Raw genomic sequence first — 27564 nt, forward strand, 5'->3', positions numbered from 1 at the left:
GCTGGGGAGGGTGAGGAGAAAAAGGAACACTCCTACGCTGTTGGTGGGAATGTAAGTTGGAAGAGCCACCATGGAGAAGAGGATGGAGGTTCCTTAAAAAACTAAAAATAGAATTACCATATGATCCTGCAATCCCACTATTAAGCATATATTCAGAGAAAGCCATAATTCAAAAATTTTGCTTGCATCCCAATGTTCATTGGAGCACTATTTATAATAGTCAAGACATAAAAGTAAACTAAATGTCCATTGACAGAGGAATGGATTTTAAAAAGATGTGGTACATACATATATAACAGAATATTAGCCATAAAAAGAATGAAATAATGCCATTTGTAGCAACACAAATGGAACTAGAGATTATCATTCTGAGTGAAGCCAGATAGAGAAAACATCGTATAATATGCTTACATGTGGAATCTTAAAAAAAAGATACAAAATAATGAACTTATTTATAAAACAGAACTAGACCCATGTACACAGAAAACAAACTTACGGTTACCAAGTCGGAAAGGGGGAGGAGGAATAAATAAAACAGACAACAGGCACCTACTGTATAGCACAGGGAACTATACTCAATATTTTGTAATAACCCTAAGGGAGAAGAATCTGAAAAAGTGTATACACACACACATACATGCTGTACTGTACAACTGAAACTAACATGACATTGTAAATCACCTATACTTGAATTAAAAAAGAAAAACAGAGCTCTGAAGGTGTCACAGGAGCACCACCACTTTTAGGCAGAAAGAACAGCAGGTATAGCTGATTGTAGATCAGTGGGGCAGTGGTGAGGCAGGAACCCTTGAGAAGTTCTCCCCTTGCCCAGGGTGCCAAGGGAAGGGGTGAGAGACTGTGGAGAAGCTGGCAAAGTCTGCAGGGCTGGGTCTCAAAAAGCCTTGTCATACTAGGAACTTGGGCTTTATCCAGGGAGCTGGTGAAAGGTGTTGAGCAGAAACGTACCCTGAGCAGATTCAAACTGGTAATGGTAATGCCCATCCCTTTTCTGTAGCCTGGGCTTTTACTACCACTAATAGCATTAGCATCACCATGAACCAGGCTTGGGAAATCAAGAGATGGATATTTGTTGGCTGACTTAGAGATTCCCTTTGGGCGGGGCAGGTGGACAGACCCATGCACAGCAGAAACCAGCAGAACATGAAGAGTGCTGGGTGGACAAAGCCTATAGCAAGAGGGATGTCGTCTTGGGGCAGTGTGGAAGAAGGCAGCCGCTGAAGGACCTCCCACTACAAAACGACTAGATCTGAAATAAAACATATGTTTTAATACATTGCTAGCCTCATCAAAAGGACAGGAAATTCCTGAGGGGCTTGTATCCAAAAGCAAAATGCCCTGAGCTAATGCCAGGACAGGAGCAGTGAGTGATAACCAAATGCAAAAACTAGAGTCTCTCCTGGGGACCAATGCTGATGTCAGGACTACTAACAGGGGAGGAAACCTTGGGGCGCAGCAAAGCAAAGCATCAGAATCTGTGACTCATTCCCCCAGGGCGTCTCTGATGACGGTGAAGTGGTCCCTGCTCCCAGGTATCACTCCCACTCCCTCCTTCCTCCTCACCCCAGCAGAAGCAATGTCCACCCTCTCTGGAGGAAAGTACCTGCTATTTAGAACCTAGAGATTCCCATAAAATTAAATATGCGTTACGGATGATTGAGAACCAGTAGAAACAAACAGCAAATGTGGACCCTCCAAGCCCCTTCAGATACAGTCATTATCAATACCAGACAGATTATAACACGTTTGCAATATTTAAGGAAACTTGAGATTATATATTTAAGGATATTTAAGAAACTCTAAGAAATCATGGATTTGAACAAACAAGAGACTATCTTGAAAGACCAAACTCGAAAAAGAACCAAATAGAAAATTTAAAAATTAAAAAATATATGTAGTTGGTAATATTTTTTTAAAAAAAGAATGTGTTAAATAGCAAATTAAATAGCTGAAAAGGGAATTTTAACAATGGAAAATATGTCTAAGGAAGTTACCCAGAATGCAATGCAGAGAGAGAAGTGGATGAAAACCACAAAATAGAAAGTAGAGCCTTCTGGTCCACGACAATAGCCACTAGCTACACATGGCAATGTAAACTTATATTTGAATCAATTAAAATTAAATTTAAAACTCAGTTTCTCAGTTGCACTAGCCACCTTTTAAAGCTCATAGCCACACATAGCTAACAGACATCATAATGGACAGTGTGGGTTGCAGGCAGACCTCAGAGATGTCGTGAGTTGGGTTCCAGACCACTGCCGTAAAGTGAATACCTCAATAATTAAGTCACACAAAATATTTGGTTTCCTGGTGCATAGAAAAGTAGACATCACTGTACGCTATTAAGTGTGCAATAGTGTTATGTCTCAAAAAAATGGTATATATACCTTAATATAAAAATACTTAAGTGCTAAAAAATGCTAACCATCACCAGAGCCTTCAGTGAGTTGTAATCTTTTAGCAACAGTAACATCAAACACAAATGATCACAGATTGCATAACAAATATAATAATGAAAAATTTGGAATATTTTGAAAATTGCCCACATGTGACCCAGAGACATGAAGTGAGCAAATGCTATTGGAAAAATGGTGCCCACAGACCACAGACTTTCTTGATGCAAGGTTGCCTCGAACCTTCGATTTGTAAAAAACACAATATCTGCAAAGTGCAATAAAACAAGATATGCCTTTATACAACACTTCCATCATGCCAGAAAGTTCTGTTGCACAGCACTAGGTTATGAGTTAGGGAAGAAAGTCCAAACCCAGAAGCAGAGCAAACAAAGAATGGAGAAGAGGTCATATATTGAGAGGTAGTGGTTGAGAATATTCCAAAAATGAACCCACAGTTACAGAAAGCACAATGTATATCAATCAGGATCAATAAAAAGAAATCCAGGAGTTCCTGTTGTGGCTCAGCAGAAACAAATCTGATTAGTATACATGAGGATGTGGGTTCGATCCCTGGCCTCCCTCAGTGGGTTAAGGATCCGGTGTTACTGTGAGGTGTGGTATAGGTTGCAGACATAGCTCGGATCCCACATTGCTATGGCTGTGGTGTAGGGCCGTGGCTCAGCTCCATTTCGACCCTAGCCTGAGAACCTCCATGTGCTGCAGGTGCGACCCAAAAAAAAAAAAAAAAAAAAAAAAAAAGGAAAGAAAGAAAGACATCCACATCTAGCCACACCATAATGACAAGGAATGCCAAAGACAGAGGGAGAATCTGAAGACTAGCTAAGAACAGATCAGACTGGAGCTGACTTTTTGTTAGCAAATAGGAGTCAGAGAGACTAGAGCAATGTCTTTCAAGGGCAAAGAGGAAAAAAAACCATCAACCTAAAACTGTGTACCCAGCAAAACTCTTTTAACACGTGTGAAATGTAGACTTTTTTCAGGTAAACAAAAGTGGTAAGAGCTTATCACCAAAATACTCCGTATGGGAAGACTTTTAAATCACATTCTTCAGGAATAGGAAACGTTGTCTTAGAAGCAAGGGTTGAGACACAACGGGAGATGATGAACAAAGAAATTGGTAAACAAAAAGGTAAATTATTTTAAGCAACTATCCGTATATAAAGTGACCATGATAACAGTGTCTCAATTGTGGAATTTTAAAAAAGGATGGAGTTAAAATACTGGACAGGGTAGACAGTAAGTCAGGAAGACCGATCAGAATTAATGCTGTAAATAACTCTTACTATTCAGGAGAGGGCGTTAAGATATCGATCAAACCACGGTTTTGGTAAGTTAAATCTGCATAGTCAGCCTTTGGGGTAACCGCTAAAGAAGGCTGTAGACCTTTAGCATATATCAGAATCACCTGGGGGCCTGTTAGAACAGACTACTGGCCCCCACTCCCAGAGTTTCTGTTCCAGGTGACCTGGGGTATGCTTCTAGAATTTTCATTTCTATTAAGTTCCCAGGTGTTACTTCTACTACCGGCCCAGGGACCATACTATAAGAACTACCAAACCCAGAACACAGAAGTAGGGTGCTTAACTTCCAAACCAACAGAGGAGGTAAAATGCAAAAAGAAAACAAACAACAATCTTCCATCCAGACCAGCTCTGCCCAGTAAAACTATAATGCGAACCACGTATGTGATTTAAAATGTTCTGGTAGATGCCTTAAAACGTAAAATGAAACAGATGAGATGAGTCTTAATGCTTTATTTAACCCCTTCTACCCAAACTATTATCATTTCAATATGTGATCCATACAAAAATTATTGAGATCACTTCTTTTGTACAAAATTTTCAAAACGGAGGATGTATTTTATACTGTTGCTCATTTCAACATAGACTAACCACACTGCGCATGCTCAGCATGCCGCTTGTGGCTACCATACTGGACAGAGCAGGTCTAGACTGTAAGTGACATGAGCCTGCAGAGGACCGAAGCTCCCGCTCAGTCACTGTGTGCCAGACACCAAGCTGAGCACTTTGTCCACATCAGGCGGCATCTCATTTGGGAGGTCAGGTAATATCATCACCCCATTTCACAGATGAGGAAAGCGAGGCTGAGCAAACTTAAAATACTTCCCCAGGCTCATCTGGCTGCTAAGCAGCAGAGCTGGGCTTCAAACCCAAGTCTCCCACAGTCCAAGGCCAACCTCAGAACCTCAGGGTTTCTGCAAAGGATTTTCTGAGAGCAAAGCCAGAGAGGAAAGATTTTATGCTTTTGGGACCAAACAGTCACAACTATCCAGCTCTGCTGTCATAACAGGAATGCAGCCTCAGACAACATGTGGACAAATGAACGTGGCTGTGTCCCAGTAAAATTTTATTTAGGGAAGCAGGAGGGCTGGATTTGGCCTGTGAGCTATGGCTTGCTAGCCCCTGTGCTGGGCTAACACCTGCCTCCGCAGCCCAGTCTCAGGGGTCCCCAGTCCCTAATTGCTGCTGTTCTAAAGCGCATGAGTGTGTTGGGAGTGGTTGGAAGAGTGAGACTCAAAACTCCCTCCTTCCAGAGTCACCACGGTCCTCCAGAGTGGCTTTCTGCTGGTGGCACCTCTTCAGACTCTGCCAGGGGCTGGGGGCTCAGCCAGCCCCTCTTACTCCTCAGCCTCTGCTGAGCTGCGGGCCTATAAATATGAGTTATTCCCACTCTCAGCACTGAGACACAGGGGAAATAAAAGCCAGGATTGATGGAATCCCAGACATAAAATCTGGCACCATAATGCCTACATTTTGGAAGTTGCCTTTAATTAATGGTTTATGGCCCCAAAGACTCTCCCCTATCCCCACTCTTCCTGCAGCTCCTTCTTGGAATTCACTCCTGGGTCAGGTGGGGTCGGGTGGAGGGAAGGAGATGGGCTGGTGAAGAGCTGTATTTCTCAGAAACCAAGATGTGTGGGTAGCTCATGTGAACCCAGCTTGGCCTCTGGCATTCCTTGAGCCTGGACCCCATAAATAATGCGAATTGAAAAGCCAGCTCCCCTTCCCAGGCCCGAGGCACACACTCACAAGGACACACCGAGTTCAGGAAAACACCTTCTCACGAGTGTGAGCACGCGTGCACGTGCACACACACACACACGAAGTTTGCTTTTTTGTCTATTTACCTGTCATGATGTCTCAGTCTCACCTCCTCCTGTTCGTCATCTTGTATTTGTGTCTCTGTGGCACTGTTTCTTTCCTGAAGCTTTGCTGAGTCTGTCTCCCCCTCCTGTCCGTCCCCTTCCCATGGCCCTGGATCCCCCCTCCTGGGGAACCACGCCGGCTGCCCACCTTGGCGCAGAACACACGAATCCTCGCCTCCCTGCCCAGGTGGACCAGGCCGAAGTCTAGCCAGGACAATGGACTTCTGCCCAGGTGCACAAGTGGGACTGGGATCCCTCCCTAAGAGCTGAACTCAACCCCATTTCATCCCAGGAGTGCAGGGGAACTGAGGCAACTCCCTCTAGATTTCAAGTGGCCAAAAAGTGCCCAAACCCCAGGGGAGAGGCCCTTTGTTGCTAATAATCGCTACCCTTGACCGAGTGCCTACTGTGGCTTCACATTCAGAATTTATAAAAATAGTCATTTTAACCTAGGAGGTAGAGAGTATTATTACACCCATTTTATAGATGGAAAAACCGAGGCCCCAAAAGGTAGAGGAATTTGCCTAAAGCCCAGGTCTGTTCAACTCCAATGCCTGGTCTCTTCCTCACACGGTTGGTCCCAATGGACGCCATGGACTGTGTCTTGGGATTTGGGGTAACCAGATTCGGCCACACAAGGCTTCTCGTCTTCCCAGAAACACATAACAGAGACAGGACTCCACCACGGGAATAAGGCAGAGGTTCTTAGCTCCCTCCAACCTCAGGACAATACCTTGTTTGGGTGCCAGTGGCCACCACCTGTAGGAGCCAACCAGAGAGGCTTCCCACAGCCAAGCCTGTCCTTGGGAGCCCAACTCCAAGAAGAGGGGACACCCAGGCTGAAGCCTGTGCCCCTAGCCAGGCAGCTAGCTGTCTTACCTGGCAGGGACTCCGAGCCCCCATGCAGGGCTGCAGTGGCTGATTCCGCATTCCCGGGCGCCATGGCAACATGTGTGTTCAGACTGGTGACCCACACAGTCTGTGCCATCTGCTGTTCTCCAAGCTGTGGGGGCACAAGGTCGCCTTCCACCCACCTGAGAAGGGAAATGTACAACGTTCAGTAACCTCTCACCCTGTCCATCCGGGTAGACGGGCCCCCTCCCCCCCACTGTCGCTGTGTCCCCAGAGCAGCCCGGTGGCAGGGGAGAGGGATGGCAGGGAGCAGCACCATGGCAACTTGCTGAGGGAAAACAGAGGCACAAGCCATCACCTCTGCCCACGCAGAGTCAGTGGGGGTCACCCTCCAGGCCAGGCAGCTCTGGACCCCACAAGGATCTTGGCTGGGCAGGTAGAGGCCCCAGGCCCTGGGGAGAAAGGTTTCAGGGCAGCTGGGATAAGGCAAGTGTCTGTGGTCACCAGGCTGGGGCAGCCGCTTCTGAAGAGTCATCTGACACAGTTCAACAGGGGAGGCCAGGGAGCTAGAGAGAGGGGTTTTTTGGGTTTGTCTTTTTGTCTTTTATTAGGGCCTCACCCACGGCATATGGAGGTTCCCGGGCTACGGGTTGAATCGGAGCTACAGCTGCAGGCCTATGCCACAGCCACACAGGATCCGAGTCGCATCTGCAACCTACACCACAGCTCATGGCAACGCCAGATCCTTAACCCACTGAGCGAGGCCAGGGATCAAACCCACATCCTCACAGATCCTAGTCAGGATTGTTAAGTGCTGAGCCATGATGGGAACTCCCAGGAGGAGCTCTGTAATTTGAAAAAGATTTCTAGGCTGTGTTTTTCAATTTCAAAAATAACATAGCCAGTGCAGAAAACGTGGGAAACAGAAAAATATGCGCACACACACAAATTCTCTGGCACGCTCCAAGTGCACACACTCACACACATTCACACACACTTACCATCTCTTTCTGGAGATAAAGACTTTCAACATTTATCCACCTAATATAACATGTGCACATATCATACATGATATATACATATTTTTAAACATGGTTGGGATTACATTGGACCTGCTATCTTGTACTGTTTTTCACTTGGAAATAGATTGTGAAAATTTTCCCATGTCAAAAATATTCTCTTAGGAGTCCCCATTGTGGCTCAGCGGGTTGAGGACCAAACATTGTCTGGATGAGGATATGGGTTTGATCCCCTGCCTTGCTCAGTGGGTTAAGGATCTGGCGTTGCCACATGGTATAGGTCACAGATGTGGCTCAGATCTGGCTGTGGTGTTGGCTGGCAGCTGCAGCTGATCCGACCTCTACCCTGGAACTTCCATATGCTGCAGGTGTGGCCTTAAAAAGAGAGGGGGGAAAAAAATTCTGTGATGGATTTTTTTTTCAATTAACTGCCAATTTTCCAACATACAAATGGAGCCTCATTCATTCAGATAACCTTCCATCTATAAGGATTTCTACTGCTTCCTAATTTTTTCATTTTTCCAATTTTTTAAATTATAAATTTATGCATGTTTATTACGGAACTCTGATGATACCCAGAGGTGTAGCAAGAGGAAAAAGACCTCATACCTTCAAATTCGGTAACTGTAACATTTCTGTGTTCTTCTTCATACCCTTTACCACGTGCCCAATTTGATGGATAAGCATTTTTTTTTAACCTCGTTAGAATGATTTATAATACCCAATGTAGGGTCATTTTGAATCAGGTATATTTTGTAACACTTGTCACTTCTGGTATTGAGTATCTCCATCTGGGTTTTCATTTAACCCCGCCTTACAGAAAGATTCTTTTCCTTCTCGGTTGACTCTTCACCACCTCAACTTAGCATGTCTATCAGGTGTTCATGCAGCTGACCACGGATTGAAGAATGGGGCTGGAAAATGCTGGGGGACAGATGTTTTTGTGTGTGTGAGGCACTCCAGAAATGGGATTCGGTGTGTTAAAGAATACAGCTGGGGCTCCTTTTACGCTGAAAATATCAATCACCTAGTTGCCAAAGATGACCACCTCTGACTTGTTTACACAAGTAAAAAAACAACAACCACCCAAAAAAAACCCCCCAAAAAAACAAAAAACAAAAAACTGAGGGACCACCCAGGCCGGTCAATGGGAGGCGGGTGAAGCTGATTAAGAAGCATCTACGTGGCAAATCCCGTGCAGGCAAAAGATAGCACAGATCTCTGCTGAGCAGGCAGGATGTTCTCCCGGTGTCAAATGAGAACAGCACATCACCAAGCGGAAGGCATCCTGTAAACTCGGGCAGGGATCTGTGTGTGTTTGGAAGCGTGGGCATTTGTGTATCCCCAAAGAATATTTAACTAAATACTAGCAGCTGCTGTCTCCAGGTAGCGTGGGATTCGGGGTGACTTTCACTTCGCTTTATTTTTATTCTTTTCTGGATTAAGATTTAAAATTTTTTTTTTCTCCCGAGAAGGCACAGATGACTTTTGTACCGGGGGGGGGGGGGGGGGGCAGCAAGACAAAACCACAGCCATTTTTATGCTGAGAAGAAGGAACGCATGGGGCGGGGGGAGACATCCCACTCCTCATCCTGCACTGGGGGGAGGGGGTGCAGACTCGGGGGGCGGGGGGTGCAGGCTGCCCGGTCCCTGCCCCCGGCGGTCCCCCACGCCGCGCCCCAGCACCGCCCTGTGTCCTTGTGTGTTGCAGACTCGGACAGCCAGTGCAGCCCCACGCGACAAAGCCTCAGCCTGTCCGAGGGGGAGGAGCAGATGGACCGGCTGCAGCAGGTGGAGCTGGTCAGGACCACGCCCATGTCCCACTGGAAGGCGGGAACCGTCCAGGCCTGGCTGGAGGTGGTCATGGCCATGCCCATGTACGTCAAGGCCTGTGCGGAGAACGTGAAGAGCGGGAAGGTAGGGCACCTTCCGCCCCCCGCCCCCCACCGTGGGAAAGCCAGCCTCCCCTCCCCCATCCCGCTGCGAGGTGGGGGGAGCGGGGGGGGGGGAGTAGAGGAGCTGGCTGAACGGCTGCAGGCTCCAAAGTCCCCAGTAAATCAGTGGGTCTCTACCACAAGGCACAGAGCCCTTCTGAGCCTCAGTGTCCTCATCTTGAAAATGGGACTCACCTTCCCTTACCTGGACGAGCGGGCTCTTCAAGGCCCGGTCTGTGAGTCCAGGTGAGGCGGCTGGAAGGATGCTCCCGGCGCTCAGCCTGGCTGCGCGGAGGGCGGCGGGGTGGCGGGGAGGCAGCCCAGCCAGCAGCCGGTCCTGGAGGCCTTAGGGGGCCCCTAGTCCCCCCTTCCTCCGGTGCTCAGGCCTCACCCCCGGCACAGGTGCTGCTGAGTCTGAGTGACGAGGACCTGGAGCTGGGCCTGGGCGTGTGCAGCTCCCTGCACCGGCGCAAGCTGCGGCTGGCCATCGAGGACTACCGCGACGCCGAGGCAGGCAGGAGGTGAGCCGGCACCCGGGCCCCCAAGGACGGGGGCAGAGCTCCCCCGAGGCCCCGGGGTCACCCAGGAGCAGGGAGCTGGCACTGGGGGCTGGGCCAGGCCTGAGGAGGGCCAGGTCCCGGGACACCCCTGGGCCACCCAGTCCCACTCTGAGCCGGCCCTGCCCGTGGCAGAATGGAGAACAAAACCACGGAGGCCCCAAATGCCCTCCGACCGGAGTTGGGGGGCTTTGCGCGCCCCCGGAATTTCTCTGTCTCCGAGGATGCGGACCCGGGAATGTGGCCGAAATGTCTGCCCTGCCTACTTCCACTTCCAAGCCCAGCGCTTACCACCCCAGGGTCAGGAAAGGCAGCTTAAAAGGAGAGGACAAGGAGAAAGGGGCAGGACCTGGGGCCAGGTGGGAGGGGCTTCTACCAGCGGGCACACCTGCGAAAGGCTGAAATCCCGCCCATCAGGTGTGTCCGCAGCGGCAGCAGCGAAGCCGCCCTGCCTCCCGCCTGCCTCTGTCCTGACCTTTGTGAGCAGGACTTCTTGGGGAGCCCCTCACTTACCAAGCAGCTCCAAGAAACAGGGAAGGACCACTACCCCCAGGTCCTCCCCAGAGTGCGGAGGGGGAAGAAAACGAGCTAGTAAATCTGACACTTTGTTTTGCATAATTATCTCCTTCACTGGTTTCCCCATCATTTTTGTGCAGTTAATTAATCAAACCTGGTGGTGTGTGCCGTTATTTGCAGAAGCAGCTTTGTGGATTTAAAAAAAAAAAAGAGGGGAGGCTGGGGAGGGGGTGAGAAATTGGGCTGGTTTAGAAGCAGGAAAAGCAAATTCCTGGGTGTTGGGGGTGGGCTTGGCATAATTCTGAGGTAGCAGGAAATAGAGGTGAGATGGAATCAGAAACTCAGGCAGCATCTCACAGCAAGCAAAGCAAGGTGGCTTTGAGCCTTGTCAGCTGGTCAGGGTAGGGCTGGGGAGGGATGGAGGAGTGGGGAGATGGGGGAGGGGAGGGCTGGGCACCAGCCTGCACCCAGCTGTTTCCCCTCCTGAGGGGCCCACCTCCTACTCACCACCCACCCAACCCAGTGCCTTTCCCCAACCCCCCAAATCTCACCATCCAGGGTCACCCAAGCATGAAAACCCTCCCGCTCTGTCCCATTCCCAACAGGGTCATTATTCTCTGATCAAGGTGGTGGCGCCTGCCTCCCGGCTCAAAAATGTGAGATCGCTGCCCAAGTTCCCCCCAAATTTAGTTGAATCCTGAACCTTCCCGGCACCTGGAAAAGGATGGATTCAACTCACCAGCCAGGTGTGAACAGATTTTGAAAGATTATGAGAACCCTAAGCAGGACTGTGTCCTAGACACCAGACCCCCAAGGCCTCCTGGAGCAGGGAAGGGCCTTGGTCGGGAGGCTCCACCTGCTGCGGAATCCTGGCCTGGCTCTGACGTGCCACGTGCCCTTGCCGCTCTGCAGCTCAGTTTCTCCACCTGTGAAGTGAGGGGTGTTAAATTAGGACAGTGGTTCTTTAATGCGGGGAAACCCCAGCCCCTTTGAGAATCTAAAAAGAAAACAAAATTCCTGGCACTTTCCCCAGAAGAAATATACAAAACTTCACAACTTCTGGGACCTTCTGACCCACCCATGAAACTTCGAGGGGTCTGTGAACTCTAGGGTAAGAACCCTGGTGAGGTCATCCTTGAGAAGACATCCTGTGTGACTCTGGGCAGGACAGTGCCGTCTCTGGGCCTGGCTCCCCTTATCTCTAAAATACAGCAAAATCTGCCAACTCCCTGCCAACCCCATCACCCGTCACCTTATGGACATGATTTTATTTAACCATCCCAACATCAATGCAAGGGAGACATCTTACCCCCATTTTAAAGATGGAGAAAGCGAGGCCAGAGAAATAATGGGCACCAAGACACACTACAAAACATCTGACTTCAAAGTTAGATTCCTCTCCACTGTTTAACAGTTTGTGTTAAAAAACCATCAATGGGAGTTTGGGTTAAGAACCCAACTAGTGTCCATGAGGATGCAGGTTTGATTCCTGGCCTTGATCAGTGGGTTAAAGATCCTGCATTGCTGTGGCTATGGCGTAGGCCAGCAGCTGCAGCTCTAATCTGACCCCTAGCCCAGGAATTTCCATATGCTGCAGGTGCGGCCCTAAAGAAAACAAAAAAATCAACGATGTATCCCCTGCTACTGCTATTTCTGGAACACTGAATGCACCCCAGATCCTATGCTAAGGGCTTTACCGTCTCTCATCTCTTGGTCCACACAACTCCAGGAGGCAAGCAAGAGTTACCCCATTTAAAGAGGGGGAAACTGGGGTGCAGAGGCCCAAAGATTTAGATCTAAGAGTGATGGAGCCAGGATGGCCTCATGTTTTCTGTGCTGAGTGATGACCCAAGTGTCATCGAAATTCTCTGCCCCAGGAGTTCCTGTTGTGGTGCAGAGGAAACAAATCTGACTAGTATCCATGAAGATGTGAGTTTGATCCCTGGCCTCACTCAGTGGGTTAAGGATCCGGCGTTGCCGTGAGCTCTGGTGTAGGTTGCAGATGCGGCTCAGATCCTGCTTTGCTGTGGCTGTGGTGTAGGCTGGCAGCTACAGCTGTGATTCGACCCCTAGCCTGGGAACTTCCATATGTTGCCGGTGTGGTCCTAAAAAGAGAAAGGAGAAAAAAAAAAAAATCAAAGACATTCCGTGTCCAGACTCGGATTTCAGGATCTAATCTGGCCTCAATTTAGAGAGGAGGCAGTGTCAAGTTTTAGAAAATGTTTAAAGTTCCTTTGTAAAACCATGCCATTTTATTCAACTTCAGTGCTTACAATAGCTCCAACCAACAGCTGGGAAAGAGTTGCCAAGCTGAGGCCCCATGGGGACAACTTTAATGAAAAGAGAACCGTTTCGAAGGGCAGGGGTGTCTTAATTACCAGCATGCAGATGGATATTGCTGATTATAAATGGGCCTCTCAAGTAGGTTAAGCACGGGCCCCCTCCCATCCCCAACACACATCTGGTTGCGCCGTTGATTTGCTGGGCAGCCCTTTCCTCCAGGCAGGAGAGGAGGCTTCTGCTCTCCATCAATGGCTCAGTGGCATCTGGTGCAAAGGCCGTGAGCTTCAGGCCCTTCCTCCCCATCCCCGAGAGAGCGATGATGGCCAGGCCTGGGAAAAGTCCCTCTGAAGTGTGACAAGGCCTGAGTCAGCCCTAGCGAGGCTAGGAGAGGGGTCTGCCCAGGTACCTTCCCATCCTAGAAGGAAGCTTCAGCCAAAAGATTCCAGCCCAGGATCTGGGTGCTGGGCAGCCTCTGGGAGCACTGGATCCAGTGCCTGCCTTGCCCAGCCATGCTCTGTCTCCATGCCCTGGACTATAAAACAGAAGCATGGACACTGCCTCTGAGCCAGGTGGCGGTGCCTCGGCTGTCGTCGACATGCCACACCTGGTCCTGCCCTTGGGGAGCTGATGGTCTAGCAGGCAGCTGGGGGGCAGTTGGCTAGGTGAGCAGTGATTATCCAGCATGACCAGGGCAAGGATGCCGTGAGGGTTCTGGGCACGAGGCAGCTCCTGGCAGGCTCTGGGGAGAACAACACCCCAGCAGAGTCTTGCAGAAGTGAAGCAGGTAAAGAGGGTGGGGGTAGGCCCTGGCCCCTGGGGGCAGACCTAGTGGTTCTGGGTGGTGGGTGGGGAGGGTAGCCGGGAGCCCACCCTTCCTTGCTAATCCTTCTCCCCACAAAGTGTCTGCTGTGCTTTGAGCACCAGGCTGACTCAGAGCCCAGAGAACACAGTTCCTGTGCCCAGATGGGTCATTTTTCAAGTCCCATGTGTGATGAGAGTTTTGGAGGGAATGATCAGAGGCAGAGCAGCAGCCCAGGGGCAAGTTCAGACAGTCAGAGCCTGCCTCTGCCAGGTGCGAACTGACACCTGGGAGGGGAAGAGAGAGCCTGGGTGGAAACAGGTGCAGAGGGAGGCGGGGAACTGTTCCCACCATGGGAACAAGGAACTGGGGCATCCCAGACGTGCTGCCTGAGCCGGGACCCTGTGAGGTCTCTCCAAGGACTCCAGATTTTATTCACACAACTGGGAGCCACAGAGTTTCTTTGGCTTATTTAAGTCTGCTCTGTTCTTTTCCCCTCTTTTACTTTTTATCAAATGATGGTTCCCAGTATTAGCTTACAAGCTATACTTCCTTATTTCACTATTTGTTGCTCTACAGTTTATCATATACAGACAACTTACCACTGTCTATCTTCAAGTAATATTATATGATTTTAAGTGTAGTATGACAAACTTTTTCCTCCTGCCTTTGTGCCCTATGTGTGTGTGTGTGTATATATATATATATATATATATATATATATATGTTATTTTTCAACTGGCCATCATCTTTCAAGAAGATTAGCAAATGAGAAAAATATTTATTCAGATTATTTATCATTTCCAATCATCTTTAAATAATTTTTGTTGTGGTAAAAATACACATAGGAGTTCCTGTCGTGGTGCAGCTGTAACAAATCCGACGAGGAACCATGAGGTTGCAGGTTCCATCCCTGGCCTCCCTCAGTGGGTTAGGGATCTGGCGTTGCTGTGAGCTGTGGTGTAGGTCACAGATGTGGCTCGGATCTGGTGTCGCTGTGGTTGTGGTGCAGGCCAGCAGCTGTAGCTCCGATTGGACCCCTAGCCTGGAAACCTCCATAGGCTACAGGTGCGGCCCTTGAAAAAAAAATACACACAGAGTTTACCATCCTAACCATTTTGGGGGGGCACACCCGCAGCATGCAGAAGTTCCTGCGTCAGGGATTGAACCCGCACCACAGCAACAACCCGAGCCACAGCAATGGCAACACCAAATCCTTAACCTGCTGGCCCATCAGGGAACTCCTTAACCATTTTAAAGTGTACAGTTCATGGTATTAAGTGCATTCATGTTGCTGTGCCACCATCACCACCATCCATCCTGGTCACTCTTTTCATCCTGTGCAACTGAGACTGTGTCCCCATTAAACACTAAGTCTATTCTTCTTCCCGCCCCAGTGTAACGGTAACCACCTTTCTTCTTTCTGTCTCTATGAGTGGAACTACTTGAAGTACCTCATATAAATAGAATCATATAGTATTTGTCTTTTTGTGACTGGCTTCTTTCACTCCACATCATGGCCCCAAGATTCACCCATGTTGCGGCATTTGTCGGAACCCCCTTCCTTTATAAGGCAGAATACTATTTCCTTGTGTGTATATAGCACATTTTGTGTATCTGTTCATCCCTCCACAGACATTTGAGTTGCTTCTACATTTTAGCTCTTGTGAATAACGCTGCTATGAGCATGGAGGTACAGATAGCTCTTCACGACCCCGATTTCAGGACTTTTGGCTATATAGTCAGACGTGGAACTGCTGAATCATACGGTAAATCTATTTTTCGTTTGCTGAGGAGCGGCCATGCCATCTTCCACAGCGGCTGGATCGTGGTGCATTCTCACCAACAGGGCACAAGTGTTCCAGTTTCTCCACCTTCTTGCCAGCACCTGTTTTCTTTCTCTGTTTTTGCGAGTGACTAGCCTAATGGTATAAAGTGGTATTTTATTGCAGTTTGACTTGCGTTTCCCTAATGACTTGTGATGTTGAGCATCTTTTCATAGGCCCGTTGGCCGTTCTTCTGTCTTTTTTGGAGAGGCTATGCAAGTCCTCTGCCCATTTCTGAGTCAGGTTGTTTGGTTTTGTCGCTGTTGAGCTCTAGTCGTTCTCTTTATGCTTTTGTGCGCCCACATCCTCATGGCGTCTATTTTCCTTCCTCTTAAAGCAAGTCCTTTTACATTTCTTTTGCTTCATTCCTCCGATGATGAACTCTTTCACTTTGGCTTATTTAAAACATCTTTGTTTCGTCCCGCATTTTTAAGGACTTTTCTTTTGAGAGCAGTTTTTGTTTCACAGCAAAATGTAAGGGAAGCTACAGAGTTCTCATAGACCTCCTGTCCCCACACATGCACAGCCTCCCCCATGCTCAGCATCCCCCCGTCCCAGATGGAACATTTGTTTCAACTGAACCTACGCTGACACATCATACTCACCCAGAGCCCATGGTTTACACTGGGGTTCACTCTTGGTGCTGCATAGTCTGTGGATTTGCACAAACACATAATGGGGTGCTTCCCTCATCACGGTACCCGACTGAATAGTCTCCCTGCCCTAAAGTCCCCTGTGCTCCACCCATCCACCCCTCTCCCTGCCAAGCCCTGGAAACCACTGATCTTTTCCCTGTCTCTGGAGCGTTGCCTTTTCCAGAATGTCATATAGTTGGAATCATACCGTATGTGGCCTTTTCAGATTGGCTCCTTTCACTTAGTCATATGCATTTAGGGTTCCTCTAAGAAGGGTTTTAAGCAAAGGGGTGATGTGTTCTGATGGGTGTATTTGAAAGGCCATCTGGAAGCCCTGGGGAGATTGGATTAGAAGGGGCAAGGGGGTGGCATGGGGGCATCCAGAAGCCAGTTACAGAAATCTGTGCCAGAGGAGGCCATGGCTTGACCCCAGCAAAGGACACAAGGGGACAGACACACTAACCTGAGTGATTGATAGAAGGATAGGGTTGGGGAGGGGAGATGGGACAGGCATTTCACTTGGAGCTGTTAAATCTGAGATGCCTGTGACAGCCAGGAGGCCATGTCAAGAGGGCAGCTAGTTAGAATCTGGGATCGGAAGAGAAGAGAGATGCGAATTTGGGAGTCCATGTTTACAGACGTAATCCAGAGCCCTGGAAAAGGATGTCAGCCAGAGCCAGGAGAACATGGGGGTGAAGAAGGGAAGGGGTGACAGGGGAGACGTGCCCATTGTTCGGGCATGATGCTGAGGAGCTGCTTAGTATACATCCTTGGAACAAAGGAAGGACAGCAAGGAGCCCTCTAGGACCCCAGCGGGAGGGTGGCACCATCTGCCAGCTCCTGCCTGGGGAAGAGACTGGAGAGGACCCAGAGGCGGGAGACCAGTTAAGAGGGTGAAATCCGGGGTGGGGGGGGGAGTGATGGTGCCTGGACTGAGCAATGGAGGGTAGGAAGGAGAAAGCCGAGTCACGTGAGGTTGAAAATCCCACCGAAGCCTCCACTGCGGTGGCCCGTAGGGTGCCCTCCTCACAGCTGGCGAGTGGGTGAGGGGTGCTCCTTCTCCCGGTTCTGATCCCAGGCCTGGGGAGTAGGGCGGCGTCACTCTGTCAGCCCATCATCCCTGTCACATCAGGATCCCTTCGTGGTGCCCAGAGGCTCCCACTTTGGCTCAGCATCACCTCTGGTCATTTCTCCGTTGCTCCTCAAGCGGGAGGCACTGCCCTCATTCCTTCTGCGATGCTGCCACCTTGTGGCAAGCAGGGGAATGACAGCTGAGGGACCACCCACCCTTCTATCCATTTAAGTATGTACTTTGTGCCCCTTGCTGCCTATGCGGCAATGGGTGAGTTCTGTGTGGGATACAGAAAGTCTGAGATGTGGCTGTGAGGAGAGAGGACTTGGAATAAGCAAAACACAGGCTTTAATTCTGACTGCAAGACGTGCTAGTGTGTGACTTTGGGCAAAAGCCAAGGAGAAACTGGCCAGGCCAAGGCATTGTGGGCCTTGGGGATTGTGCAGTGGCCCCTGAGGCAGGCAGGGCGTGCCAGGGGTCCCCAGAGGTGCTGCTTACTGCTGCATATGTCCCTGTGCCCCTGTCATTGTCCCTTTCTGCTCTTGGTGTGTCTGAATGTGGTCTCTTCCTGTTCCCTCTGACTGTCGATCCCTTTTCTGTTCTTTGGGGCTCGCTCTGTTTCTGTGTCTGTCTCCCCCCTTCTTTGTTTCTGTCTTTCTGTCTGTCTCTGTCTCGCCCTCTCTCCCCTGCATCCACCTCTCCCCATCTCTGCTCTTTCTCCTCCTCTGTTCTCCACTCCACCCCTGTTCCTGTCTCGGTCTGTGCCTTCCTTGGTCCCCCTCCCACACGTTGTTTCACTTTTCTCCCTTCTCTCTTGAATCTCCGTTCACCTCTGCTCCATGTCTCCCTGTCCCTCTGTGTCTGCCACCTTTCCCTCCCACACCCCTCTCTCTGGCTGTGTCTCTCCTCCCCAGCCTGTCCAAAGCTGCTGACCTAGACCATCACTGGGTGGCCAAGGCCTGGCTGAATGACATCGGCCTGTCCCAGTACTCCCAGGCCTTCCAAAACCACCTGGTCGATGGGCGGATGCTGAACTCCCTGATGAAGCGGGACCTGGAAAAGCACCTGAATGTGTCTAAGAAATTCCACCAGGTCAGCATCCTGCTGGGGATCGAGCTGCTGTACCAAGTGAACTTCAGCAGGGAGGTGAGATCCAGGGTGAGGCGGGGGCTCTTTCACAGCCCTGCTTTCCCCTCTGCATCCACTGTCTGTGCATCCACCCATCTGCTCATCTGCCCGCCCATCCCTCCAGCCACTCATCCCTTCATTGCCTGTCTTTTATCCATACATCCCTCCCTCCATCCATCCATGCAACCGTGCTTCCCTCCACCCATGCATCCATCCCTCCATGTACCCCTCCATCCATATATCTGTGCATCCCTCCATCCATCCATGCATCCATTCCTTTCTCTCTCCCTTCCCACACCTGCTTATTGGGCAGGGCTAGATCCTGTGCTTAATTCATGGGAAACAAAAAACATCCTCCAAGAACTCACTTCTTCTCGGGGGGAACCAAAAAGAAGCTGGTGGCTATAATACAATGGGAGGTTGTCCTGGTGAGGGAAGCCCAGGGTTTTATGGAAACTCAGAGAAGCTTCCAGAGAGATCAGAGAAACCTTCCCAGAGATAGTGACAGCTAAACTGAGACCTGAAAAAGGAATTCCAGGGATCAGTCCGTAGAAGGTATAAGAAGAAAAGCAATCCAACCAGGGAAGAGCATAGACTACAGCCCAGAGGACAGATCCATGGCAACGGCAAGGCTGAGCATCCTGTGTGGTTCCTGTGTTGGGTTTTGGGGGGTGGGGTGAATGGGGATGCTGACAGGTAACAAGGGGGCTGTGAGGCGTGTTACAGAGGTTGTGCTCTGCATGCCCTTTGTTCTGAGGGCTGCCAAGCCAGAGAGCCCAGGGCACCTGATTCAGCTCCAGCAAGACCTACTGGCACATCTCCCCAAATGTTCCCCCAAGGGAGGGGTCCTGGGCTGCTGGGATCCATGGGGCTGCGTGCAGATGGCTCACTTTTCTTAGAGCACTGTCAGAGCTTGAGCAATTCAAGGTCAGGAGGAGAGACAGAAGAGAGGGCTTCACGGCCCCCTTTTGCAGAGCCATGGGCACAGGAAGTGATAAGGGCACAGGGCCTCACCCCAGGGTCCCCCAGTCTGGTACAGGAGGCAACATGCAGGAAGGTCATGACAGCGAAGTGTGGAACCAGGCACTGGGGGTTGGGGGGCTGGATAGGACCTGCTGGAGGAATCCCGGGAGCCCTGGATTGGGTTCTGTCCACCACAAGCCAGGAATCCTTTGTCCCCAGAGAGGCTTGTGTAAGTGCTCCGGGTTGACCCCTTGGCAGGTCGCCATGGGGGGGTTTCATACCAGAGTGACAGTTGCTGCCAGCCCCCAGAGGCTGAGTGGACCTCAGGGACACTTGGCCCTGCCCAGAAAAGGCCTGGTTTGGGGGCATTCCTCACAGACCATGCCTTAAGCTCCTATTCCAAGTCAGGGTTGGGGGGCTGGGGTACCCGAACCAGGCAGCCACCCTGGTCCCACCCAGTCCCACACTCTGGACACAGCGTCTCTGCCTCCAATTTCCTTCACACCTGCGAGCAGGCTTCTCCCCATTTCCCAGAATGAAAGGCCTGCCATGGACTGATGTGGCAGTTAAGAGCTGTGGATGGCCTGGCCAGGACCCCCTTGCCTCAGCATATGCCAGGGTCCCTGCCAGCACCGAGGACCCTGGCTCCCCCTGTGACCCCGGCGTGGCCCTTGTCCCCCCAGCTGACCCTCTCCTCCTTCCAACCAGGCTCTGCAGGAGCGTCGGGCCCGCTGTGAGACGCAGAACATAGACCCTGTGGTCTGGACCAACCAGCGGGTGCTCAAGTGGGTGCGAGACATTGACCTAAAGGTGAGGGGTGATGGCGGGTGTGGAATGACTTTTTTTTTTTTTTTTTTTTTTTAGGGCTGCAACTGTGGCATATAGAAATTCCCAGGCTAGCGGTCAAATTGGAGCTGCAGCCACCAGTCTACACCGCAGCCACAGCCACGTGGGATCTAAGCTGCATCTGTGACCTATACCACACCTCATGGCAATGCTGGATCTTTAACCCACTGAACAAGGCCAGGGATCAAATCCAGGTCCTCACGGATGTTAGTCAGATTTGTTACTGCTGAGCCACAACAATGGGAACTCCAGGTAACTCTTGAACATATGCAAATCCTGTTCATACTTATAGACAAATCACTATCCTTTTTTTTTTTTTTTTTTTTTTGTGGGCTGGGGTGTCATTGCCCAGGCTGGCAGGAATGACCTTCCTCCTATCACTCAAGAAGCAAACACTACTCCTTGACCCCCACCCCCATGGCAGGACCCCATCTCATTGTGGGGGTGGGGATGCTGAGCCGTCCTTGCTCCCTGAAACAAGTGTGGGATAGACTCCACATCCATCTTCTCACTCAACAAGTATTTATGGGCCACCTGCCGAAGTCTGGGGGATGTCAGTGACAAAAGAGTCTGGCCACTGTTCTTGTGGCCCAAAAGAGTGGGGGTGGGGTTCCCTCTCTGCATTAAACAAGCTGGTTTCCAGCGAGGTCAAGCCCTTGCTGTTGGGGACATACTCCCACTGAAGGTGGGTCCCCTCAGGCCAGCAAGGCATCCCCTCAGGCTCACCAGCCCTGTGCCTTGCCCTCAGGAGTATGCAGACAACCTGACCAACAGTGGCGTCCATGGTGCTGTGCTGGTGCTGGAACCTACATTCAATGCGGAGGCCATGGCCACAGCCCTGGGCATCCCCAGTGGGAAACACATCCTCCGGAGGCACCTGGCAGAGGAGATGAGTGCCATCTTCCACCCAGCTAAGTGAGTGTGGGCTGCTGGCTGCAACTTGCAGCTCTGGAAGGGGATGGTTTTGACTTCACATCCCGGCCCTGCCCAGGGTCCCACCTGCTCCATTGCAACACAATGGCCTCATTTTACAGACTGAGGCTCAGAGAAGCAAAGTGCTTTAGCCTGAATGTCATAGACTATAAAGAGGGTAGAGGAGCTATCAGGTTTTGAACAGTATATGGTTAAACTGGGCATTAAGAGAAAGGAGAATGACCAGCGTGTATGAGGAAAGACATTTTAGGGTGGGGTTTGAGCTGGGGAGGACTTGAACTGGTCTAAGAGGTTGAGATGGCCATTCCAGGCAGGGATGACTATGAGGACAAAGGTTTGGAAACAGATGGGCATGTTAGTGTTTACCATCCAGGTGAGTGGACCCTGTTGGCCCATCTACCCCAGTCTCCTCATCTGAAAAGTGGCTAGAGAATAAACATCTGGAAAGATGAACTAGGACTCTCCCAGTGGACTCTCTCCTTAAAATGATTGTGGTTAGAGTTAGAAGACCATTTATGGAGCACATGCTATGCACACTAATTTCAGCCTCATAACAATGCTAAGAAATGGGTTTCATTATCCCTGCTTTATAGATGGGGAAACTTGTTTGAAGGGGCCAAGGTACTTGCTCAGGGTCACACAACTAATAAAGGGCAGAGCCTAGATTTGTCCTTTATTCTCTAGTTATGGTATAGTAAATTGATTTTCAGATGTTGAACCAACCTTGCATTCCTAGGATAAATCCCAACTGGTCATGGTGTATCATTTTTATATGTTGGTAGGTTAGGTTTGCTAGCATTTTGTTGCAGAATTTTACATTAACTTTTACAAGGGATATTGGTCTGTAGTTTTCTTTTCTTGTGACGTTTTTGTCTGGTTTTTGTATCAGAGCAATATTGGCCTCATAGAAGGAGTTGGGAAGTTTTCTCTCCTCTTTTTTGGAAGAGTCTGTGAAGGATTGCTCTTCATGATTCTTTAAATATTTGGTAAAACTCACCAGTGAAGCCATCTGGTCCTAGGCTGTCCTTTGTGGGAAGTTTTTTTTTATTACTACTACTAATCCAGTCTCTTTACTCAAACATTTAAATTTTCTATTTCTTCTTGAATCAGTTTCAGTACTTTATATCTAAGAATGTGTTCATTTCATCTAGGTTAGCTAATTTGTTAGCATACAATTCATCATATAATCAATTCCTTATAATCCCTCTTATTTTGTAAATTTGTCCTCTCTTTCATTTCTGACTTTAGTAATTTGAGCCTTGACTCTTTAACTCTTGGTCAAAGGTTAGTCATTTTGTTGACAGATGCCAGATTTAAACCTGAGACTCTCTGTGTTGGGCATGAGTTCTCAACTCCCTAACCACATGGGGTCTCAGGGAGCAGCTGGGCCACACCCCATGTTATGAGGTGGGAGGAAATTGGGCATCTGTAGCAGCATCCTGGTCCCTGAACTGCCCTTCCCCACCAGCGGGCTAATCCTCAAGCAGTTCTCATAGATCCTTGCAGCAGCAGCATCAGTGCTCTTATAAAATGCAGATTCCCCACCCCACCTCAGACCTACAGAACCATTATCTGCTTGCAGAGCCTGGGAATCTACATTTTCAGCATTTTATGCCTTTTTTTTTATAGACACCAAATTTTGACAAGAACCCTATTCCGTGAGCTACACATCAACAAATGCAGGACAAAGGCTTTTCTCCTCAGAATGTTTCCACCTTCCATTACCTCCCTTCTGGATCCATGTGGTCTGTCACAGGCTTAAGATATTCTGAGCCCTGGAGGGGCAGCTCTAGCTACACATTAGCCATGTGACTAATTAATTAACATATGTGTGATTAAACCCTTGATCCCCACCATGAGGTGGCAGTGTGTTAAGGACTATCTAGGGTGGGGGAATGCTAGAGAAATTTCTGGTGGGGCACAAATAGGGTGGGGTCTTATGTTGTTGGGAGGTCAGATATTCCTTCAAGAACTGGATGAAAGCAGTCTTCCTGAGATCAGGATGAGGAAGAGGGAAACGGACTCTGTCCAGGTTCCTCATTTTACTTATGAGGGCTCCGATGCTGGTCAGCCAGGGGACCGAAGGGCAGTGTTGGTGCCAGACCCCTGTGACCTCTTTCCATGACACTGCTTCCCGCCATGTGTTGGTTGTGGCTCATGAGTCACCGTCTTCATATGGGATTTTGGAGCCTCTGGCCCCTTGCTGAGACCCTGGGCCAGGAGAACAGACTTTCAGTTAGCTGGGAGAGACAGAACTCCATGGGTTGCTAAGGAGTTTGGGAGACTGCTCCTGTTAGTAAAAAAGTCCCCAGCTAAGCCAAATAGCAGAGAGACAGTGGTCCCCAGGTGGGTGGTGAGATGCTAGGGAAGGTCTGATGGATTTATTTTAACCAAGGTATTTGGGCTTTGCCCAGTACATCTCCACCATGGTCTAAGCAGTGAAGCCCTCCTGTCCGCTGCCCTGTTGCTCCTTTTTCTTCTCTGTTGCTGGTATCAGCTTTCCAGAGAAAGAGGACAGGGCAGGTCTTTGGGTGTGAGTCCTTCTAGAATGCTTGGATTAGGTGGAGAGATTCCAGTTTGAGAACACATCCCTAACCATTGCAATAGAGACTAGAATCCAAGCCAGGACTCCACCCCAGACTGAATCCCAGGCTGCATGGACCACAGTGATAGTTGTAACAGCAAGGCTGCACATTGATATTATGTCCTCATCAACAGGGAGCTAGCTGTCACATAACTTATTTCCCTTGCCCCTCCTCCCCATGAAGGAAGCTGAGCAAGAAGGGATCATTGCCTCCTTTTATGGATAGGAAACTGAGGCTTCAGCGAGGTGCCGTGACCTGCTCAAGACTAGATAGGAGTTAGTGGCAGTGCTAGAATGACCTTCCACCATACCAGGAAGCTCTGAGGCGGGGGGGCTGATGAGTACCTGGTTCTACTCCCCAGTAGATGCGACCCCACATCTCCCAGTAGATATGATGCCTGGAGTCACAGGGGGTAGTCAGTTCAGAGCATCTTCGGAGATTATAGCAACCATGTATTACCAGCCTGGCCAACTCCAGGAGAGGCACATTTACCAAGAGTGTATAGGTCCCCAAGTGATATCACCTTCTCCAGCCTCCTCTCATTGTCATGACAACCATATGACCAAAGGGACTGAGGAGGAGCGGTTTCTGACATCTTCTCATGATGTCTGCTTTGCCACGCACGCCCGGTCCAGCACCAACTTTGTCATAGGACCACGTGTTAAAGAGCCAGAGAAATACACCATTGGGGCAGAAGGATACAGGGAGTAGCCACGCTGTTCCAAAGGCATTTCCTGGAGCATCACAGGAGCCAAAAGAAAAGCCTTGATGAAAACGTGTGACCGTCCCCAGCACTTGCCTAAAGGATGGTGTATCCTGCCCCTGACACAGCATCAGGGATGAGGCCGATCCAGCCTGTAGTTCATTTAGATTCTCGCTGAATGTTAGGCCTGAGAAGAATCCCCTTTGGCCTCTGAAGCATCAGACAAACTTTGTGTCTCTCTTGTAAATACTCCTTCCTGTCATGTGGCCTCATAACCCTCAGCCCGGAAGTGCTCCAGGGATGGCACCTCCCTCTCCTCCCTCCAGCTACGGGGAGAAGATCAGGTCATCAAACTACTGTCACCATTTGCTGGGCTCTACCAAGGGCCAGGCTCAGAACCTAGCACATCGTAACCACCTTCTGGGGCCAGGTGCTGTGTGTCCCATTTTACAGAGGAGGACACAGAGGCACAGCAAGCTTAGGTGTCTCCCCTGAGGCCATCAGCTGCTAAACTGCGGAGCTGGAACTCAAAGCATCACACTCTGCTTCTTCCCTCAAGGGCAGAAAGAGCAGCCAAACCAAGAGGAACTCTGTCCAGCAGAGTCTCATCTCCCAGTGGGCTTGGGAGCCTCCCTCAGCGAGTGTAAGCCGTGAGGTTAAAGTGAACATGGTGCCTGATGCAGAGATGCCCCACAACGCCTAACAGTTCACACCTCTGACCACACAGGAACACTGCAGCATCCCCACAAAGCAAACGGTTTCCTCTTGAGTTACATGGGCCCACCCTTTCTGTCACTTTGCTCCAGCCTCCTTCTCCCTAGCATTTCCACCAAGAAAAGTGATTCCATATGCATCCAGACAGACTTGATTCTCAGGCCCGCAGAGTCAGAGGCCCTGTCACAGCTTTGCCTCCTTGGCTGGCAGGCTGCCAAGTCTGAGAGGTCTGGGCAGCAGGCAGGAGAGAATGTTCCTGGGCTACCTGGTGGTCCCCTGAGCTGTTGGGGGCGGGGGGGAAGGGTCATTGGGATTTGGGGGCACCCACAAGGAGGTGATGTTTTATAATATTCTGCCCCATCCCATCCCAAGCAGTCACTGAACCGTGAGCCCAGAGGCCAGGCCCTGGGCAGTAGAGTGCCAGGGGTTGTGACCCCATGTAACAAGGGGGCAGCACAGGGCCTCTGGCTCCTCCACTGTCGTCTGTGGTTTTAGGAAGAACCTGGCCTTCTGGAGCCTCAGTTCCCTCATCTTGAAACGGAAATGAGCCCTCCTCCTCCCCAGGGCTTTGAGGAGGTTCAGGGAGATGACGCAAGGAGGCAAGGACCTGGCATCATGCCCAGCACACAGTAAGCGGCCAATTAATACTCCATCCACCCCCACCCCTTCACTGGTCTCTGCCAAAGCATTTGCACATCACAGCCTGGGCCTTGAGAACGCTCGTTAATTGGGTGGGACCCAGCCTTCAGGCTGGCCTGCTGGCAGAGCCAATCCTAGCCCACCACCCCGCTTCCCATGCAGGGGCCTTCTTCGCGCCAGGGGTGCCCTCCTTGGCTGGTAGGAGATTGCACAGAATCTGCAGAAACTTCCCTCATTAAAACTTACCCTTCCAGCCTTCCATTCCCTGAAGGCCTGATAAAGGGGCTAGAAATAAGCCATTTCAATCCTCTAAAGACCGTGGCCTTAGGCTGGGCTTATTCCCTGAAGCATTGGGATTTTTATGGCTTTTAACCTGAAGGAGGAGCAGGATTTCTGCCACTGTGGAAAAAACAAGGAGGGAAGGTATTTTGGCACAGCGAGGTGTGTCCCCGTGCTCCTCTGTTTACACCACAAAGGCAGTCCCTTTCTGCTCAGAGGATACTTGACGCCTCGAACTGCCTCCTGGGCTCCATTGTACAGATGAGGAAACTGAGGCCCAGCAAGGGAATCGACTCACATGAGGGCACAGCTAGAGGGCAGCTGAGAAGGGACCCAAACCAGGTCTGTGCACCCTCCACACCTGTGCCGATCACCGTAAGATAAACTCACAGCCATGACCATGACATACCAGCCCCTTCTCAGCACTTGATATGCATCATCTTGTTTCAGCCTCCAATGACCTCATAGGGGAAGTGGGGTCCTTACCCCACCCCACAGAGCACACAGCCCAGGGGACACCACTGCGAAGGGCTCCAGCCAGGCCACTGATGTGGAGTCCGGGGTCCCACCCAGGCCCCCAAGACGGGACAGTGCCACCTAGAGGCCCAAGTTCAAATCCCACTCCTACTGCCATGTGTCCTGTGTATCCTTGGATGAGACACACATTCCCTCTGAATTGCCATCTGTTTTTCAGCAAAAATCAGAGAAGGGCTCTGGGATTCTCCTAAGCTCATCTGATGGCTCATGTTCCATGAGTCGGGGGCGTTTCATGCACTTCACACAAGACAGCAAACCGAGCTGGCTGCTCCACTTTGGCTTCTCATGGCTCTGCAATGAGCACAGCTTCCGCACTGGGCCCAGGGAGTTCTGTCCCAAGTCATTGATGAAGACCTTCTTTCTTCACTCCCCGCAGAGCAAGAGCTGCCCCGTGGTGTGGACACCCCAGCAGCTGGGACCTCAGAACTCAGCACCATCTGCCCCCTGCACCACCCGCCCCACCCTGGACCCTTCTTAGCAAAATTTGCCCTGGAAGAAGCAGAGCTTCTCTGAGGCAGCATAAGAGATGTTAGGAGGTTCATTTCTCTTCATTGAGTCCATCTTCCCGGTGGCCTGAGATGAGGCTCCCAGCTCCTGCAAAGCCAACTTTCCCCCTGTTATGTTTTAACTGTTCATGTGGATTATTATTATTCTATTTTTGGCCGCCCCATAGCATATGGAGTTCCCAGGCCAAGGATCAGATCCGAGCCGCAGTTGCGGCAATGCCGGATCTCTAACCCACTGTACTGGGCCAGGGGTCGAACCTGTGTCCCAGCACTCCAGAGATGCCATCAATCCTGTTGCACCAGAGCGGGAACTCCACCCAAAGTGCCTATTAACTAACCCTCACGATCACTTCACGAAGTGGGTCTAATATGACCCACTTCGCCAATACAGAAATCCAGCTTCAGAGAAATGAAGCAAGGTGCTCAAGGTCACGCAGCCAGTGAGGAGTAGAGCTTCGTTGCTGCTAAAGTCCCAAGACAGACCCTGGGTGAAAGTAGCTTGGGATTGGTGAGGATGATGCAGCGGTGCAGAAGGCTGGCCAGGGCCAACCTTGCAGGCAAAGAAAGCCAGGAGCCCAGGGGACACGGCGCTTTGCCCAGGATCTAAAAGAGAAGGCAGGCAGGAGGGAGGATGAAG

General features: G+C 50.3%; 1 protein-coding gene across 1 annotated transcript in view; it reads left to right on the forward strand.

Moving 5' to 3' along the window:
* Nucleotides 1-27564, forward strand: part of LOC125133618 (kazrin) — a 464224-nt gene that overhangs the window by 430666 nt on the left and 5994 nt on the right. The window contains exons 9-13 of the mRNA XM_047791952.1: nucleotides 9184-9389; nucleotides 9809-9927; nucleotides 18009-18240; nucleotides 19894-19995; nucleotides 20780-20946. Of these exons, the coding sequence (XP_047647908.1) occupies nucleotides 9184-9389; nucleotides 9809-9927; nucleotides 18009-18240; nucleotides 19894-19995; nucleotides 20780-20946 (826 nt within the window). The remainder of the gene's footprint in view (nucleotides 1-9183; nucleotides 9390-9808; nucleotides 9928-18008; nucleotides 18241-19893; nucleotides 19996-20779; nucleotides 20947-27564) is intronic.

The sequence above is a fragment of the Phacochoerus africanus genome, chromosome 8, assembly GCF_016906955.1.
Source record: "Phacochoerus africanus isolate WHEZ1 chromosome 8, ROS_Pafr_v1, whole genome shotgun sequence".
NCBI lineage: Eukaryota > Metazoa > Chordata > Mammalia > Artiodactyla > Suidae > Phacochoerus > Phacochoerus africanus.